This window comes from Squalius cephalus (assembly GCF_949319135.1).
Source record: "Squalius cephalus genome assembly, chromosome: 7".
In the NCBI taxonomy this organism is placed as follows: Eukaryota; Metazoa; Chordata; class Actinopteri; order Cypriniformes; family Leuciscidae; genus Squalius; species Squalius cephalus.
In genome coordinates this window covers 32,638,270-32,656,421 of record NC_137128.1, presented here as the reverse complement: position 1 = coordinate 32,656,421, position 18,152 = coordinate 32,638,270, and the positions used below count along the sequence as shown (strand labels likewise).

The 18,152-nt window shown below is 38.2% G+C and overlaps 1 protein-coding gene across 6 annotated transcripts in view; it reads left to right on the top strand.

Annotated features, from left to right (window-relative positions):
• Positions 1 to 16,669, top strand: part of tnn (tenascin N) — a 33,398-nt gene extending 16,729 nt beyond the window's left edge. For 2 of the 6 annotated variants that reach the window (XM_079876171.1, XM_079876170.1), the window contains exons 7-16: positions 5,417 to 5,680; positions 7,997 to 8,260; positions 9,428 to 9,691; positions 10,013 to 10,143; positions 13,713 to 13,851; positions 14,008 to 14,159; positions 14,278 to 14,374; positions 14,499 to 14,663; positions 14,745 to 14,908; positions 16,282 to 16,669. In XM_079876171.1, coding sequence (XP_079732297.1) covers positions 5,417 to 5,680; positions 7,997 to 8,260; positions 9,428 to 9,691; positions 10,013 to 10,143; positions 13,713 to 13,851; positions 14,008 to 14,159; positions 14,278 to 14,374; positions 14,499 to 14,663; positions 14,745 to 14,908; positions 16,282 to 16,407 — 1,766 coding nt within the window. In that variant the 3' untranslated portion in view covers positions 16,408 to 16,669. The remainder of the gene's footprint in view (positions 1 to 5,416; positions 5,681 to 7,996; positions 8,261 to 9,427; positions 9,692 to 10,012; positions 10,144 to 13,712; positions 13,852 to 14,007; positions 14,160 to 14,277; positions 14,375 to 14,498; positions 14,664 to 14,744; positions 14,909 to 16,281) is intronic. The other 4 variants (XM_079876173.1, XM_079876172.1, XM_079876175.1 and 1 more) reach the window with 2 other exon arrangements.
• Positions 16,670 to 18,152: the final 1,483 nt, after the last annotated feature.

Below are 18,152 nucleotides of genomic sequence, written 5' to 3'. Positions count from 1 at the left end.
TATTTCGAGATCGGTTTCAGACCTCGTTCATATGTGGAAATAAATACGATATAAATTAGATATGTGCCAATGCGACTGTCATGTAAACAAAGATTTTCTGAGGCATTAGGCTACGTATCCGCGGTTTAATGATGACAGCAACCCTGACGCGTATCTGCAAAGGGACGGATGGCCGAGGAATGTGGACAAACTTTGACACAACATATCAAAATGTTCATCCTAAAATTTCAGACACACTCCTCCAGCCCGCCACAATATGCTCCTACCAGTCCTGAGATCTCTCTCGCACACAATAACTGAAGCATATGCGCAGGCTGCAATAATGGCCTTTTCGTCCTCCTCCGTCTCAAAGTCATGGTGATGTTTGGCAAACTTCGCATATATCGCAAAGCTAGCATCAATCATATTTCGCATTCATCCATCTGTGCAAGAACCCCTTTAAGCATGTGCGATGATGTTTCAGATGTGTAGACAAGTGTAAACACATGAATCTGATATCGGTCACAATTGAAAGAACGTGTAAATGGACGGTCAAAAAAAAAAAAATTGGATATAGGCAACAAATCAGAATTGGGCATTAAGACCTGCAGTGTAAACAAGGCCTATATTTCCTGTGCAGTGGCAGTCCAATCAATCAATCAATCAATCAATCAATCAATCAATAAATCAATAAATCAATCAATCAATCAATCAATCAACCAATCAATCAATCAATCAATCAATCAATCAATCAATCAATCAATCAATCAATCGTTTCTGTCATCAATTACTCACCCTCATGCTGTTCCAAACCTGTATGAGTTTCTTTCTTCTGTTGAACACAAAATAAGTATTTTGAAGAATATGGGTAACCAAACAGGCCCAATGCCCCATTGACTTCCATATACCTGGGCCTGTTTAGTTACCGACATTCTTCAAAATATCTTCTTTTGTGTTCAGCAGAAGAAAGAAATTCATACAGGTTTGGAACAACATGAGAGTGAGTAGATAGAAGCATACTGCTTCTTCAGGCTATTTGATCCCTGCAGGTAGCTAAAACCTGACCTCATATTAGTCCTACAGCGCTAATCTCTTCCAAGCAAAGATAATATACTTTACACAGTCGGAGTGTTGCCTAAAAAGTTGCTGGACACTTTAGCTCTGTGTTGTATTTTTAGAATATTGGCTCAGAATGATTGTATATTGGTAGTAATAGGCTTCTAGAAGACATAGTTTGGGTGTTATTCAGAGCTTACCCCAGCTAGAACATCAAATGTGGCCCATTCATGTATTTGCTGGACCGTAAACAAACCTGTCGCTACTACAACTATGAATCTAAAGCTACTGAACAAATACAGATGGCAGAGCTTTGAATACTACATAAAACAAAAGGAAAATTGCCTAGGCCAACATATTTGAAATTTTGACTCATCGATATCCATGAAATTGAAGTGTCTTAGATACAAAATTTCATTAGTTTTACCATGAAAACAGACAAGTTACCATGATACCACCAACACCAAAAGTAATTAATTGTGTCTGCTTTACTATGAAATAGACACTCATTGCGATGCGTTTAACAGATGTATATTTTTATGTTTGAACAACCTGAAGTGCGGCCGGGGACAAACAATAACAATACAGCGAAATAGTCAGCTAACTAAGACCAGTTACCTAGCCCTCTAAACATGAAAAAATAAATCATCATACCTTTAGATTACTCAGTAGAGCTGTGTTCTTTGTGCCACGGGACGTTTGTAGGTTAATGTCTCAAATGTGGCAATCAAAATGTGACTTTGCAAAACAGACTGTCCTCAGCCAAAATGTTGCTATAGTAGCCTAATATTAATGCTAGAAAGCCTATGCACATGGCAATTGTGATTTTTCTTTAAATAGTCTATTCTATTTCGTCATTAAAATCTCATCCATCTTGAGTGAGGGGGCAGGGTAGTCTGGGTGAGGTGGCTCCAGCCCAGGGTGTTATTACACATTTAATATTTGATTTCTGTTGCACATACCTAATCTGAGCCTCGACAAGATTCTCATTTTCAAAAAGTGCTCGGGTTAGTGTGAATTTAATACCTGACTGTGCCTTTAAATTTACGGTAGCACTACATCCTTTAAGTCTGTTCCTGACAGCTACAGCAGCTATTAGAGGGGCCTCCAGTAGACAGGGTTTTCCCTCTGCTCAGCAACTTATGAATTACAGCACCAGATACTCCCACACTTAGTCTCACTAAACCGTAGGAACAGGAAATGGTTTTTCAATGCTTCTTCATGGACATGACATATTTTGTGCATGTGCATCACAGAGTGTATATTATTCTTCTTGTCATCCAATGGAATGTAGGGTGACCATACTCTTTAATGTAGAATTCCTTATGTTTTATAACTGAAGCTTTCAGACTGACCTGAGAATGAACAGTGAAATTTATAGATCTGATTGTGGGCTTTACGAGGAACCCCAACATAAAAAACGGGTTTCTTTTAGCATCAATGACTTGAACAGCACTGTTGAGTTTTTTTTTTTTTTTAATTCCTGGGAACCATAGACAAACAACTTTTAAATTAAATGAAAGGACTGCCTCTATAAAAAGAATAAAATTGCTCTATAGGGGATGTTTCTTCTACAATTGAAGACATTCAATCAGCCGCAGACTTTTGTACTACCCTGAAATCAACGTGTTCTCACCTCCTCCATAACAATCAGGTGTAGTTATGCCACCACATGGGAGTTTAATGCATCATTTGTTCAGTGGAAAGAATCATTGGATTGGACTGCTTCAAAGAACTTAATGTCCTGGGGTAAGCAAGACCTCACATCTTGATCTGCACTACTTTAAAGCTTTATTTTCCAGGAAGGGCTTTCAAAATCATTAAAACAAATGGTTCAGGTGTTTGTTTTCTCTTGAGCAAGGCTATTTTTTTTTAACCTATTTTAAAGGGGGGGTGAAATGCTCATTTTCACTCAATCTCCTGTTAATCTTGAGTACCTATAGAGTAATATTGCATCCTTCATATCTCCAAAAAGTATTTTGTTTTATTAAATTTTTAACATAAAGATAGGCTGTACCGAGTCTTTCCGGAAAAAACCGAGCGGCTGGGGGCGGGCCGTGTGGGCGAAGCTTAGCTGTGCTAACGCGCCAAGCTAGTGACAACACACAGAGACATTTGTTCAACAAACAGTTTTACTCACCGTCCGGTTCCAACGCACGACCGCGAACCTTTATCATTGTGACTGCTCGATCCTTAAGCATTAGACGATCTGCAAATCCGTAGATCTGGGCTTTGTTTATAAAACAATCATCGTCGAAATGCAGGGAACAAAAGTCTTACACAACTCTGTTTATGCTCAGGAAAACAAACTCCATCCACGGGTTCCTTAACGCTGGGTTCTTTGGGAATCTGTGCAGGGTTGTCTTGCCCTGGCAACCAAAAACACACTTCTTTGGTGACATTGACTTCCCAAAAGCCGGGCAGGGCGCTTTGATGGCGAACTGCTTTCACTCTCTTGCTCTGGTCTACGAGTGCGCGCGCGGCCGCGATCTTACCGGAGAAGTGCCCTTAGGACCCATATAAGGAAATTCCGCCCTATCTTACGTAAGACAGAGCCATACTCGAAAAAAACTTTCCGAAACTTGTGACAAACCGGAAGGAGTATTTTTGGAACAAAAATACTCCTTCAAACGTACAACTTAGTTTTTGAAACTTTGTCCATGTTTAGCATGGGAATCCAACTCTTTACCAGTGTAAAAAACTCAGTATGCATGAAATAGCATTTCACCCCCCCTTTAACTTCAGAAAACTTTCTCTAATAAAAGACATCACCAAAAACTATTTGCATAGTGTACCTATATATGGTATAAGGACAAACTCAACGCTACCTCACAAATTTGTGAGGGTGACGTCGTATGAATCCGTACGAATTGCCTTGCCTTTATTAAAGCTATATTTGAATTCTATTACATAACACAGGCACATCGTAACTATTAGATGCACTACAGTAGTTTACAAAAGCATGCTAAGGAGTTCTATACTTATTTTCAGTGTATTCATCACAGTATGAGCTTCTTTTCTTATATGCAGTGCTAAATGCAATGCAGATGAAATGGATGCACTCACAAGTCATTGAATAATCGCGTCGTTTTCTGTGCATCATTTTGCATTGCAATGTATCTTCACAACGTATCTACAATGCACATCTTGAAATAGACATGAATTCTGCCCTGATTGTCATGATGGATAGAAAAGTGCTTTCAGCTTATTTGCTCTCCCCTGCTGTACCTTGGCCTGGAAGCTTGATATGTGTCCAGAGAAATTTGGGAGAAATATTTCAAATCTGACTATACTTCAGTGGTCAGAGACAGGAATAGAGATACATTTGACAGTTTGGCTCAATCTCTCTGGCCACATGCTGTTTTATAAAGCACATTCTGTAATATGTGTATAAGAAATAACACAGAAAAGAGCTGCTTGGCACACAACGTGGTTTATGAGTGGTTGTTTGTGTAATGAGATATTGACTAGGTAATTGCAGTATCATGAAGTTTTCAAGGTCTCACTAATGCGTTTAGCATTGGTATTGTCTGCTGTCCAGTGTAAGGTGTTGTTTTGTATTCTGGTCCATGTCTTAAACCCAGACGAGTCAAACATGATAAGCCCACCTTGGCAATCAGAGAGCATAAAATGAGAGCTGTGGATTCTAGCAATCTTGGAAGGCATCAGGAATCAGTTTCCATGATGCGGATACATTCGGCTAACCCTGCCACAGTCACAGAACGGTAACCTAAATGATGATTGCTTTTCCTTGTCTCCTCACTTCCTCCATTGCATTGCATGGACACTCTCTTAGTTCCAGTGAAACTGCTCACAAATGCTTACCGCACTTCCTATATGACCCTGTGCACATCCTCAGCTCTTCAGGTCTTGATAATTGAGAATCCATAAGCCTGATGAAATACAAAAACAGCATCTTGTTCCTGCAGTTACTTTCCCTTGCATACAAAATACTACAAGTTTGCCATCTATTAATGAATTCACGAAGAATCAATTCACCGTAAAAATGTTTTGTCAGGTAACTGCAAAATCCATGTAGTATGGGGGTGTGAGAAGTAAATATTTAATATTTAAATATTTAAATATCAAATATTTTATTTAAACATTATTCATTAAAATACTTTAAAATAATTTAATACTAAAATAAAATGTATGCAACAAAAAATACAGAGAATTTATATGAAATAATATAAGATTAATTAGTACATATAAATATTATTGTTTTTATTTAATTTATTTTTATGTGTGCAAGAATCTAAATTTGAATATAAATTGTTTAAATATTTTTGCTGGACAAAATACTAATTTAGAAAATGTTTTCTCTTTTATTGGTGCAACAAGTGTCTTTTATCTGAATGCCTTGACTTATCTTATATAACAGACATTGATGCCCCAACCAATCTGGCAACCAGAGAGGTGACAGAGAACTCCGCAACTGTGACGTGGGATGGTGTTCGTGCTGAGATTGATGGCTACACGCTGACTTACAGCTCTGCAGAGGGCACCAGCCGAGAAATTAAAGTGGGAGCGGACGCTACGTCTTACCAGCTGACCTCTCTGAAGCCAGGAGTCCTGTACACAGTGTTCCTCTGGGCCTATAAGGGCTCTCGTTCCAGTAGGAAGAGCATGACTGAGGCCGAGACGGGTAAGCTCTTCACCTTCTGGGTGAGGATTTGGGGCTTTACCCTCTGTTTTTATTTCCTCATCTCAAGCATTCCCTCAAGGGATCTTGGCTTTGATCTTTCTAGTTTCTCAGTGGATGGAAGAGTGGCATTCTCATTCTCAGATGTTCATTGCTTTCATGTGCATCTAAGCAGTCATTTCCTTGCTTGATTTTATTTCTTTTGACAGAGCTTTTGTCTATCCAACAAGGCCTTTGCTTTCATTCCTAGCAGAAAACGTTTACATTTGTGCATTTAGCAGACGCACAGTACAGATTTTATCTTTATGAATGTTATCTGGGAATCAGTGTTGCAAGCAACAGCAACTTACCAGTTTTCAACCGCATATTGTGGAGCCATAATTTTCTAGTATTTTCCATTTTCCATAAGACGAAGCATCATTAACACATATAGAAGTGATGTTTTTTCAGCTCTTTTAAACTGCCAACCCTGTAATAATAAGACTCCTTCATAGCAATTCAAGTTTAAAAGCGAGAATAAGAAAGTTATTTCTCCAGTGGGTGCTGCTGTAGACGGTAAACCAGATGGTCTAAGTGCATTAGCAGCTGACATTCAGTCAGGAAACACAACCTAAACAGAAGCACTTGGATATATAACAAATGTACCCATGCGTATCCTCTGTCGGGTTTCCATAACCATATATCTCTGTTCACATTACAGCATCTAAAGAGCATTAGAAGAAATCTGTGCACTATAGTGTGAGCCTCATTGTCTATTTCTGTTTACATTGAGTTTTTATGAAAGACTGATACAGCCTTTAACAAGTGGAATATCTAAGGTTTTGCTTACAGGAATCAGGGAATCTAAAGTTTTGATTATTTTGTAGGAAATGTTGCTTATAGTAGCTGGTGCCTGAACTTACAAATGACAGCGTTTCATAATGTTTGCTTCTGTAGCTGACTTAATTAGTTTCAGACATTTTAATATGTAATGTAGTAATGCAGATTTTATGTTAATATATATCATATATTAGTGCATTAGCATCTCTGTTGATTGCACAATAATTCACCCATCACTCCTCTCGAAACATGTTTGCTCTTTGCAAATGTTAATTCACACTGTCTGAGCATGTTTCATCTACCCTATTTTACCATGATTTGTATTTGTATTTTGTTACTGCTTCACTTTAATGTGTAAATCTTCAAATTAAATGCAAAGTATCAGTCAGGTTAACAAATTTGAGGTAGTCAAACAGTAGCTTTTTATTGTTATTGTTCAGGAACGATTAGTTCACATTTTAATAATGTGGATTGGATTGGAGGTTACTGAAATGACAAAAAAAAAAACAGCATAAAAATGATAAATATTATATATACATATTCATACTATGCTGCCACATTTCATAAAAGGAGTGTTGATTGACCAGTTATTTATTGTGCTCACACAACAATACAGACACTGACAGAAAAGCAGTGCTTGCAAGAAATTCTTGTTAGTTTTGATACATTATTTGTTTAAATTCCCATAAGCATTCATACAAGACATTTATATAAGACATGTTTTTAGACAAGTACTATCATACAGCAGCATTCAGTGCTGTTTTGTTTTCCATCTCTGTGTCGTCTAATGATGAATTGCAACGTTCGAACAGAACCTGCTGGCCGCATTAATCAAGCTGAACACTAATTTGAGAAAATTGCACTTTTCATAAGCACAGGGCAGTTTCACATTTACACTAATGAAAGTCATTTATTTTCACTCAACTTGTTAAAGAAGCAACCAGCATCAGATAAGATAAAAAAACTTTAGCAAGATCAATAAACTTTCAAATTAAGTCAAACTGTGATGGGAAATAATATCAATTGCTATCTGCATTAGGGTTGGGCCGTATAGACGATGCCATCTTCCATCGCAATGGCTGACAGACATCACGATGTTGAGCCGGCATCGCGATCCATTGAATCTGGCAGTTATGTCACGTCACTGTACATTCGGTGCTTAGTGGTCAGCTGCTGCAGAGCGTGCCAAAATTGCTGATGAGATGTAGAGTAAACTATCTATAAATATCTAAAATATCTACCCCCCTACTTCCCGATGTCATCCTCCGTCGCAATGTTTTACTGTAGATATTGTCTGATGCCAAATTGGTAGACATCGCCCAACCCTAATCTGCATCCTGCATTCGTTGTATCGATATGAAAAGGATAGATCCTCTACCCTCTTCATGGTTCAGTGATGCATTCCTTTACATTGTCTTCTCGTCTGCTGCACTGTCTATACCTGCATGGCTTTAATGCAGCAATGTGGTGCATTAACCTGTTGTACAAATGGCTTTTTAGACATAGATGCTCCTACTAACCTTATGACCAAGGAGGTGACAGAGGACTCGGCGTCGGTGACGTGGGACAGGGTGCAGGCTGACATTGATGGCTACATGCTGAGCTACAGCTCTATAGATGGCTTCGGTCAGGAGGTTCGAGTAGGAGCTGACAGCACCTCCTACAGTTTCACTGGTCTGAAGCCTGGAGTTCTCTACACAGTCTATGTGTGGGCCATCAAGGGCCCTCGCTCTAGCAAAAAGAGCTCAACAGAAGCATTAACAGGTTTTTGAACAGTATCTTCCCAATCGGCTCATGCAAACTAACACAGTGTTCTCTGTTTTGGACCGTTTATCTGTTTGCAGAAATAATGCTTTAAATAAGACCTTTCAGTGTTACGCTCCCTAAATTTCAGTTACTGTGCTGTACTCAGACAGGTAGCCTTATGTTTCTACAGATAAATCATGCATGGCTCAAGTGTAGAAATGTGCATTAAAAGTGATGTCATTTTTTTAAACATTGTCCACCATTCAGAATTGAATTTTAAAATAATTAGAATTGAGGAAACAAACTGGATGCAGAATTACAATTTGATTATGAAAGTAAAGAAGTTGAGTTCAAATTAATTGAAATTCAAAGAAATTAATATAACTGTGTAGAATGTTTAGAAAGCCTTGACGGTTGAAGATGGATGGATGGATGTTTGGGAAACTTGCTTGAAAACAATAACAATTTTTGCAATTCTGTTTGGTGCCACTAGTGATGAAGAATGACATGCTTCACCTTTAATCAAATGTGTTAACGGTTAATTTAGAAATACATACTCCTACTAACTTCTTGATCAAAGAAAAGAGAGACATTTATGTTACACTCAAATCTCTGGCCAAATGAGAAGAAACTACAGCGCCCCCTACAGGTTTACTAGTTTATGTCCTGGTTGCCGTGATTTTGAAAAGTAAGGCATGTTCCTGGATCAACATCTTTTGTTGATCCTGGAACAACATTCCTGTCTAAAAACATAGCCCTAACTCTATTCGTACCCCTAAACCTAATCCTACCCATAACTTATCCCTAAAATCAGAGGGAAAGGATTGGTAAATAAGAATGGTGTAGAAGCCCCTACCCCTTGTTGTAAACCTAAACTTGACATTAACTGTAAACCTATCCCTCAAATCTGACTGATTGATTGGAATGTTGATCCATAAACATGTTCTATTTGGTGAAATCACGTTCACCTTTAAGTCCTATACTCGTTGACAAACATATAGAATGTACATAGATGTCTTCTCTTTTTAAGTACTTCACACAACAAAACCTTTTCATTTCTTTTATATCTTTCACTGTTCAACTCTTAATCTTGAGATAAATCCCAGAAAATGGTAAAATAACTGAAGCAGACCAATGGAAGTACTTCCTTGAAGCATTAACACTGTTGTACAAATGGCTTTTTAGATATAGACGCTCCTACTAACCTCTTAACCCGAGAGGTGACAGAGGACTCGGCGTCGGTGACGTGGGACAGGGTGCAGGCTGACATTGATGGCTACATGCTGAGCTACAGCTCTATAGATGGCTTCGGTCAGGAGGTTCGAGTAGGAGCTGACAGCACCTCCTACAGTTTCACTGGTCTGAAGCCTGGAGTTCTCTACACAGTCTATGTCTGGGCTGTGAAAGGCTCTCGCTCAAGCAGAAAAGCCACAACAGAAGCTGAAACAGGTTATTTGATTCATGCAGGCAGCGTGGCTCTGTGCCTGTGCTTTCATCTTCTGCCTAAAAATGTCAAATGAAGCATGACGAAGGTCTTTGCTAAGGTCTTGTCTCAGCAGTTGTGATAACTGAATTAATTCAGCACAGAAAGCTTAAAGAGGAAGAATCCATAATTTTTCAACACTAAATGGAAGGCTAACTCTCATAGTTATAAGGAGATACATTTCTCATCTATTAAGAGCTCATTTAGAATGAGTTGTTTTCTCATGACCATTTCCAGACACACAATGTCGACTTCATTTAACCAAGCACTTTTTTGTTGGTCTGCAGAGATTGATGCACCCAAGAATCTCAAAGCCATTGATGTTCAGACTGAAACCTCCACTATTACATGGAAAGCTCCTCAGGCTAATATTGATGGCTACATCCTGACCTACAGGGCTGAGGATGGCAGTATGCAGGTTTGCTCTACACACAAACATGTTCAATTGCATACTGTATCCGTTTAATGGTAACACTTTACAAGGTAATAACATGAACATGAACTAACAATATATATATATGTGTGTGTGTGTGTGTGTGTGTGTGTGTGTGTGTGTGAGTGCTCTACTGGCAGCCCAAGAAAGCAGGAGATGGCTGATGAGGGTGAAGAGGATTTACAACCTGAACCCTCACAGCCACCCTGCCCCACCCTGTATGATGAGTTGTGAGAGTTATGGAACACGCTCAGCGAGGCTTTGTTGCCATAGTAGCGCGTGATGGAAGAGACCGCTCTTGGCAGACTTTACGAACGGTTTCTTTCCAGCCATAGCGCTTCAACTCCCGTGAGCATTCCATTCCTGCCCGATCTATACAATGAGATTTATAAGGCATGGAAGAACCTGTGTTCAGCATGCATCCATAGCCATCAGTGAGCAAACTCCGCTGATGTTGCGGGGATGCACGAACACGGGTATGTGTCGATGCCTCAACTGACGAGGTTTGGCTGTGCTGCAAGCATACCACGCTGATCTGCTGAAAGATTTGGACCAAGGTCGGGAGTTAATAAGCGCTATGCTGGAGAGTAGAACTCAGGATTGCCCATCTCTATGATCTGGTTTGTGAGTGAACTACTGCCATCTCTTTTTTGAGAGACTCTGTTTAGGAAACAGACAAGACAAGTTGTTGGCAAGACTAGGTCAGTAAATTTGACCAGGTCAGCCTCCCTGGTGGCATGTGGGGTGGACTTTATGTTCCCCTCAGAAAGTGACTGGACGGGACTCTTTTTGGACCCCCTGGCCATATTCCCTTAACCCTTTAGAACCTGAAGCTAAAATAGGTGTTTTTCACACATTTTTTTTTTTTTTTTTGACTGTGACATTCTAAAACAATGTGCTATCTTCATGTGCAAGAAACTTTCAACAAATTACAGTTATTGACCATTACTATGTGTGGTGAGTTTGTAAATAGAATTTAAATAGAAAAAAACAACAAAAAAAAAAGAATAAATTTACTGATTTTTATTTAGAAAAAAAAAAGAAAAATCACGAACGAAAGAAACTAACACTTTAAAGTTGAAAAGTGAACTATAATACATATATACAAGTCTTTTTTTTGTGACATTGGGTTGCACGGTTTTCATTTTGGACACTTTTTTCATACACGCACACACATGCATGCATAGGCACGCACACATACACATGCACACACACCACATGCTAAGATACATGAAAACGTAATGGCCATCCGCCTCCCAAGTTTAATTAAAAATCATCCCAATCCCCTCTTCTGCTGTCTACCACTTCTTTCGCCATGTATTTGTTTGTTTCTTTTATTATTTTATGCAATCCAAAACACTCTGACCTGCCGCGCTTCGTATCTCTGTTCAAATCCTTCCTTCCCGCTCTGCCAGAAAGCTGCTGTCAATTGCTGATGGAAAGCATGAAATTAAGCCGTATATTGCTGAAAAGCGCATGTTGTCTACAGTCAGGGGCAATTTGAATGGTTTTGATCGTGCAAACGGTTGAAGAGTTACAGTAAAATGAATACAGCTTGCTGGTATGTGTCGGCGACGACACAGTCGGTTTAAAAGGGTTAAAGGAACCCCTTCCATGGAAGCTGTTCATTCCAAGGCTTTGAGCAGCCTTGGTAGGCCTTCCGTTGTTCGGAGGCCACTTTGAGGCTTATAGCTTGGGCAGTGACAGTAGGGAATAATGTCACAGACAGCCTGTATGTGACCCGAAGGGGGAGTGTTTCTTAGCATTTTCTGTGAAATAACTGCCATTTCTGACATTTTCTGTCACAAGCCATAATTGGCATGCACTCCCCTCAGCATGGTGGGATTGTATATCGTTCCCCATAGCGTCATTGACACAGTGCGAGTTCCCCAGTGGCGGCTGCTGGTCTTTCAAAGAGGGGAAGCTCATTTTCGGCCTAAAAATTGTTTATTTATTTATACGTAAATTCTGCCCAACGTTCCTTTTCAAGAAAATGCTCTGTGACCCTATATCGTTCCAACTAGATGTCCTTTCCAGTGACTTGACCAGTGTCCTCTCAATGGCCAGCAGAGTTAGGTATAATTGTATAAATGTAATAATATAATAAAGGTATAAATAACAATATAATAAAGTAGAATAATAATACTACTAATAATATATAGGCTATTTTTAATTATTTTAATAATTATTGTTTTAATTATTACTAATAATATTATAAAAAATATAATAGGATAAGTAATAATATAATAAAGGTATAAATGTATAATTGTGTGAAATGTATTATGAAAAATGGCTAGCAATTTCGACAAGCAAATACCAAGAAAGAGGTAGCAGCAGTTTATCTTTTGACTATCACTTGAAAAATCCGCGATGGGACTGAGCTCGAACAGCTTCAACATCAGCGACTTTTTATTGTATGAAATCGCTGTCAATCAAAAGGAGACACAGCCTTTCGACAGACCCTCCAATCATCACGCGGAAGCCCGGAGTCCAGGACAGCCCACTCCCCGTTCACCCCCAGAGAAGCTGAGCTTCCATGGGCGGGACATAATCGCAGCATTTATCCAGTGACCGTCTAGTTTCGAAGCGCTGAAAAAAACTGTTCGAAGCAGCCCCATTGAAGTCAATGGACGCTGGGCTTCAACAGGGAAATGCACTGTATGTGTCGCTACGGGAAAGTATGAGAAGGAGATCGAGTCAGCCGACCTGCTGTATGTAGCTGATTCTGAACGAACTCGTTTTTACGATTAACGTTTTCTAACGCATTTTTAGTCAATAAAATGTTAACACAATAGTACATATTTGACCATTAATTTTTTTGACATTATAGGGGAAGCTGAGCTTCCCTTGCAGTCTTAAAGAAATCCCCACTGGAGTTCCCTTTCGAAAGGGAACGTCTAGGTTACGACTGTTCAGCAGGTTATGCCTGCTGAACAGTCCTTTCAGACAATAAGTGGATGACATGTTCTCTAGGCGCCCCTTTTATACTTCTGGGTCACACTAGTGACGCCATAGGCTGTCGCTGGTCAATATCGATTGCCGTGATTGGATAGCTTTTCAGACACCGATTCACGTGGAGGGCGTTCCCCCATAGCGTCATCGACACAGTGTCTCGTTCCCTGTTCTCATTTCTTATTATTATCAAAATTGAAAAAAGTTGTGCTGCTTAATATTTTTGTGGAAACCGTGATACGTGATACACATGTCTTTACTGTCGCTTTTGATCAGTTTAATGCATCCTTGCTGAATAAAAGTATTAATTTCTTAATTTCCCTCAAACTTTTAAACAGTAGTGAATGTATTTTATTTTAATATGAAATAAATGCTGTAATAAACTGATGTAAAAAATAAATGCTATAAAAAATGATTGTTCTTTGTTAGATATGATACACAAAGCATTAGCTAATGAACCTTATTGTAAAGTGTTCCCTGTTTAAATTGTAGCTGTTCTGTTTGTTAGTAGGCCAAACTTATATGATACTATGAGACATTTGTCATTTTGGCACAACTGAGTTCTTCTTTGTTTGATTAATTTCTCTGTTTTATGGTTTTAGACTTTGGAAAAAACTTTGACTGCGCGGGACAATAGATTTGATCTTTCTGGCCTTGCAATGGGAAAAAAGTACATTGTCACCCTTATTGCCTACAGGGGCTCGAAGAGGAGTAGGGTAGTGGAGACAATATTTAGTACAGGTAATATATGCAATACCATATTCCTTCATTCACACCTTTATTTGACTCCTAGTGTATCAACATATCATCAAGCCTTATTTGCACTAAATATTAAATAAAAGAAAGTTAATAGAAATAAAAAGCATCATTGATTCATTAAATTGGTGCTATTTGTAGTGGGTGTGGCCTACCCGTTCCCAATGGACTGCACTCAGATTATGAGGAATGGAAACATGGAGAGTGGCATCTACACAATCTTCATCAATAGCAACCGTAGCAGAACCATGCAGGTGTACTGTGACATGACGACTGATGGTGGCGGCTGGATTGTGAGTGCTAAGTTTCATTTATGAAATATTCTTTGTGTCTTCATTTTTTTATTTAATTTGCATCTACAGTATAGTATGAGGGTTGTATCTAACAACTTACCCAATGCATCAACCACAGGTGTTCCAGAGACGAAACAGCGGCAAATTAGATTTCATGAAGCGCTGGAGAGACTATATGAAAGGCTTTGGAGAACTGAAAGATGAATTTTGGCTTGGTATATCCAATAAAGATTTCACATAATATGCTTATTGAAACCTTTCACCTAGCCATGTCTTTGGTTCATACAGAACTAGATATTGATTTGAGCTGCTCTGTTGAATTTTTTTTTTTTTGACCAGGCTTGGAGAAGATCCATGAGCTGACTAATACTGCTACACAGTATGAGGTGCGTTTCGATTTGGGCGTGGGATCAGAGCGGAAATATGCCGTCTACGATAATTTCAAATTAGCACCATCCAAACAGAAGTTTAAACTTACCATTGGCAACTACAAAGGAAACGCTGGTAAGTTGAATTATGTAATCTGATTATGCCTACCAAGTTATATGAAGCAAAGTCATTTTATTAATAACACATTGTGCACAGGTGATGCCATGACCTACCACCAGGGAGGATCTTTCTCCACAGTTGATTCAGACAATGACATTGCGCTTGGTAACTGTGCTCTGACTCACCAAGGTGCCTGGTGGTACAAGAACTGCCACCTGGCCAATCTGAACGGCAGATTTGGGGATAACAGACACAGTATGGTGAGTTATGATGATTTTTTGAAGCTGACTGATATTTTGAAAAAATAAGGGATCATGTATTGGTGTGGTTATGCCATGTAATGAAATGTAATAACCAGCAGAGGGAGTTCTCAAATTACAACACTGAAGGCAGGATTTAAAGCCAAGCCATTTACAAAGAATAGCCCAATAATTCAGAAGAAAAAAAGCAGTGTCCTGAATCTATCAGATCTCATAAGTTCACAAATAAAACGATACTTTCAAGTTGGCTGGAGATTTATGTTCCCATTAGAGCCCTTATTTCTGTGAGGCTAACAGGAAGGTTATACTGAATGTTTTTCACTGAGGAGTGAAAACAACATTTTAGGCCACAAAGAGTAGAATTTTTTTTTTTCTAAACGTCAAACTAAGCTTTGGTGTTGAGGAGTACCAACTTTTAAAACTTGTACTTTTTTTGTAATTCGTTTTTTTTAATATATATAAAAATGGCCCAAATATACACTATAGTTTAGGAATTTTTTGAAAGAAATTAAAGGGACCCAAAAATAAATAAATAAATAAATAATTGTCATTACTTACCATCAAGTTGTTCTAAGCCTTTTAGAGTTTCTTTCTTCTGATGAACACAAAAGAAGATATTTTGAAGAATGTTGGTAACCAGACAGTTGACGGCACCCATTGACTTATATAGGAGAAAACCCCACTATAGAAGTCAATGAGTCCCATCAACTGTCTGGTTACCAACATTCTTCAAAATATCTTTTGTGTTCAACAGAAGAAAGAAACTCATATAGGTTTGGAACAACAAGGGTGAGTAAATGATGACAACATTTTTGGGTGAACTATCCCTTTAATACTTGTATTCAGTGAGGACGCATTAAATTATTAAAAATGACAGATTTAGAATATTACAAAATATTTATATTTAAAATAAATTCTGTTCTTTTCAACTTTCTGTTCAAAGAATCATGGGAAAAAAAACATTGTGTTTTCGACAAAAATATCAAACATATTCCAACTGTTTTCAACACTGATAATATTAAGACATGATTCTTGAGCACCAAATCAGCATATTAGAATGATTTCTGAAGGATCATGTGACACTGAAGTAATGATGCTGAAATAAAATAGAAAACATTTATTTTAATTTGTAATAATATTTCACAATATTACTGTTTTTACTGTATTTTTGATCAAATAAATGCAGCCTTGGTGGCATAAGAGACTTATTTTAAAAACTTTTAAAAATCTAACCAACACTAAACTTTTGAACCGGCAACAGAACAGAAAAATTACTGCTTTATATTTCTCAGAGATGCTGCCTAATGATATAATTAATGAGTTCATGAATGTTAGTAAAATGCCTTAAATACATTCCTGATTGTGTCTTCCAGGGAGTAAACTGGGAGCCATGGAAGGGGCACCTGCAGTCTCTTGACTTTGCCGAAATTAAGATCCGCCCAGTGGGCGCAGCGGGCAGACAGAAGAGGTCACTGAAGAGGAGGGTAGCTGTGTATTAACAATCACTTGACAAAAACTACAAAATCCAAAACGTGTGAGAATTGGATCAAACCAGGTTGGAATAGATCTTCATATCAGGAAAGCCACTTTAGATGTAGCCGCTGTAGATTATATGCTGTGTAACTGTATTTTATATCGTTACAAAAGGCAGATTTTGAATAGAATATGCTTTAGTTCTTTAATTTAGTATATATACACACACTGTATATGAAAGAACTGATATCACAGTGCCATTCCTTACTCAAAGGGTGCTTTTCATAAGTAAGGGGAAATTGTAATGACCTTTACAGAACCTCTTTTTTATTTTATCGCAGTGTTTTGCAACAAAGGACTTTGTATGATAATTTCTAACGTTTTTAATGGATAGTAATGATTTTCCCCCATCATAATATTTGAATATTGTGATAAAATGTAAATGTCATGCATAAAAAAGACATTTTATAATAAAGTCTAAGCTATAATGTCTTCCATCTGGATGTGTACTGTAGTTGTACTATAATTCCTGACACAGGCACCAAATTAAGTGTCACATATTTTTACAGAAATAAAGTTTGTTGAAATAAAAAGCATTTGGAATCTTTCATACATGTATGAGGATCAGTTTTGACTGGCTCTACAGCCAAAAATAATGGGAAATTAGAAAAATTGCACCACATATTGCAGCATTTCAGTGTCATTGTCTCTACAGTGGGCCGGTTGCCCTCAGAGTAACGAGAAGTGTAAAATTAGATAATACCGGTAAAATGACTATTCTTATAGAGGAACTGACATCAGAAGGAGGCATATCAGCAGTCTCAGCAGGAGCAGGACTGTATTGGCTCTTCTACAGGTCTCATGTGTTCAGCCTGCAGCTTTGCGTGCTTCATCTTTCCCTCATCAGTCCATGGCTGAATCACTGTTTTGAATGGGGTTTGTTATATTTCCTCTCCCCACCTTCCCCTCCTGCATTAGTGTGAGCTGGAGCATGAGACAAAACAAGGTCTGTTTGTGTGGAGGGATCTGGGCAGTGGGTGTGCGCACTGCCAGGGGAGAATTTCCTGACGCTCAGGACTGTTATGTGATGGAAAACTGCAGCAATAGGGTGTGTCCATGGCTGCAAAATGTTCACTAAGTGCTAAGTGTTGAGAAACTCTTAAATGTGAATGAACCACTTGATGTTCTGTGAAAACTTAAAGTGTACTTGAGAGTAAATTATATATGCAGAGTAAAAAAAAAAAATTTGGTGTATAAAATAAGTCTTTAAAATAAGTTTTTAATGAGTCTGAACAGCCTTTAAAAAGCAGAATTGAAAGATAATACTGTTTTTGTTGGTTAATAAGTTGTTAACCCTTAAATGCTTGAATGTTTCACCATTCATTATTACATATTCGGGTCTTTAGCGACCCGGATCTATATCTAATACACATGGATATCTACCTGTCGCGATAATATAAAACTCTCCTGATATTAAAGTAACATTTACAGAAGAATAAAATAAAGCATATTTTGTTACCTTTTGGATCTTGGGCAGATGTTTTATACCCATCACTGTCCTTGTCAAAGCTCATTTCCCATATTCGCAAACATATTCTCAAAACTATCATTTTCAACATCTTCAATATCAATATTTTGATCGCTGACAGCTTCTTCACCAGATCCACCATCAGTGACAGTGATACTAATATTTGATTGCGTTCAGTACTTGCTCTGCAGTAAATCGCCGAGCCATTTCAAGTTTTGCTGATGATACTTCCTATTCTTTTGT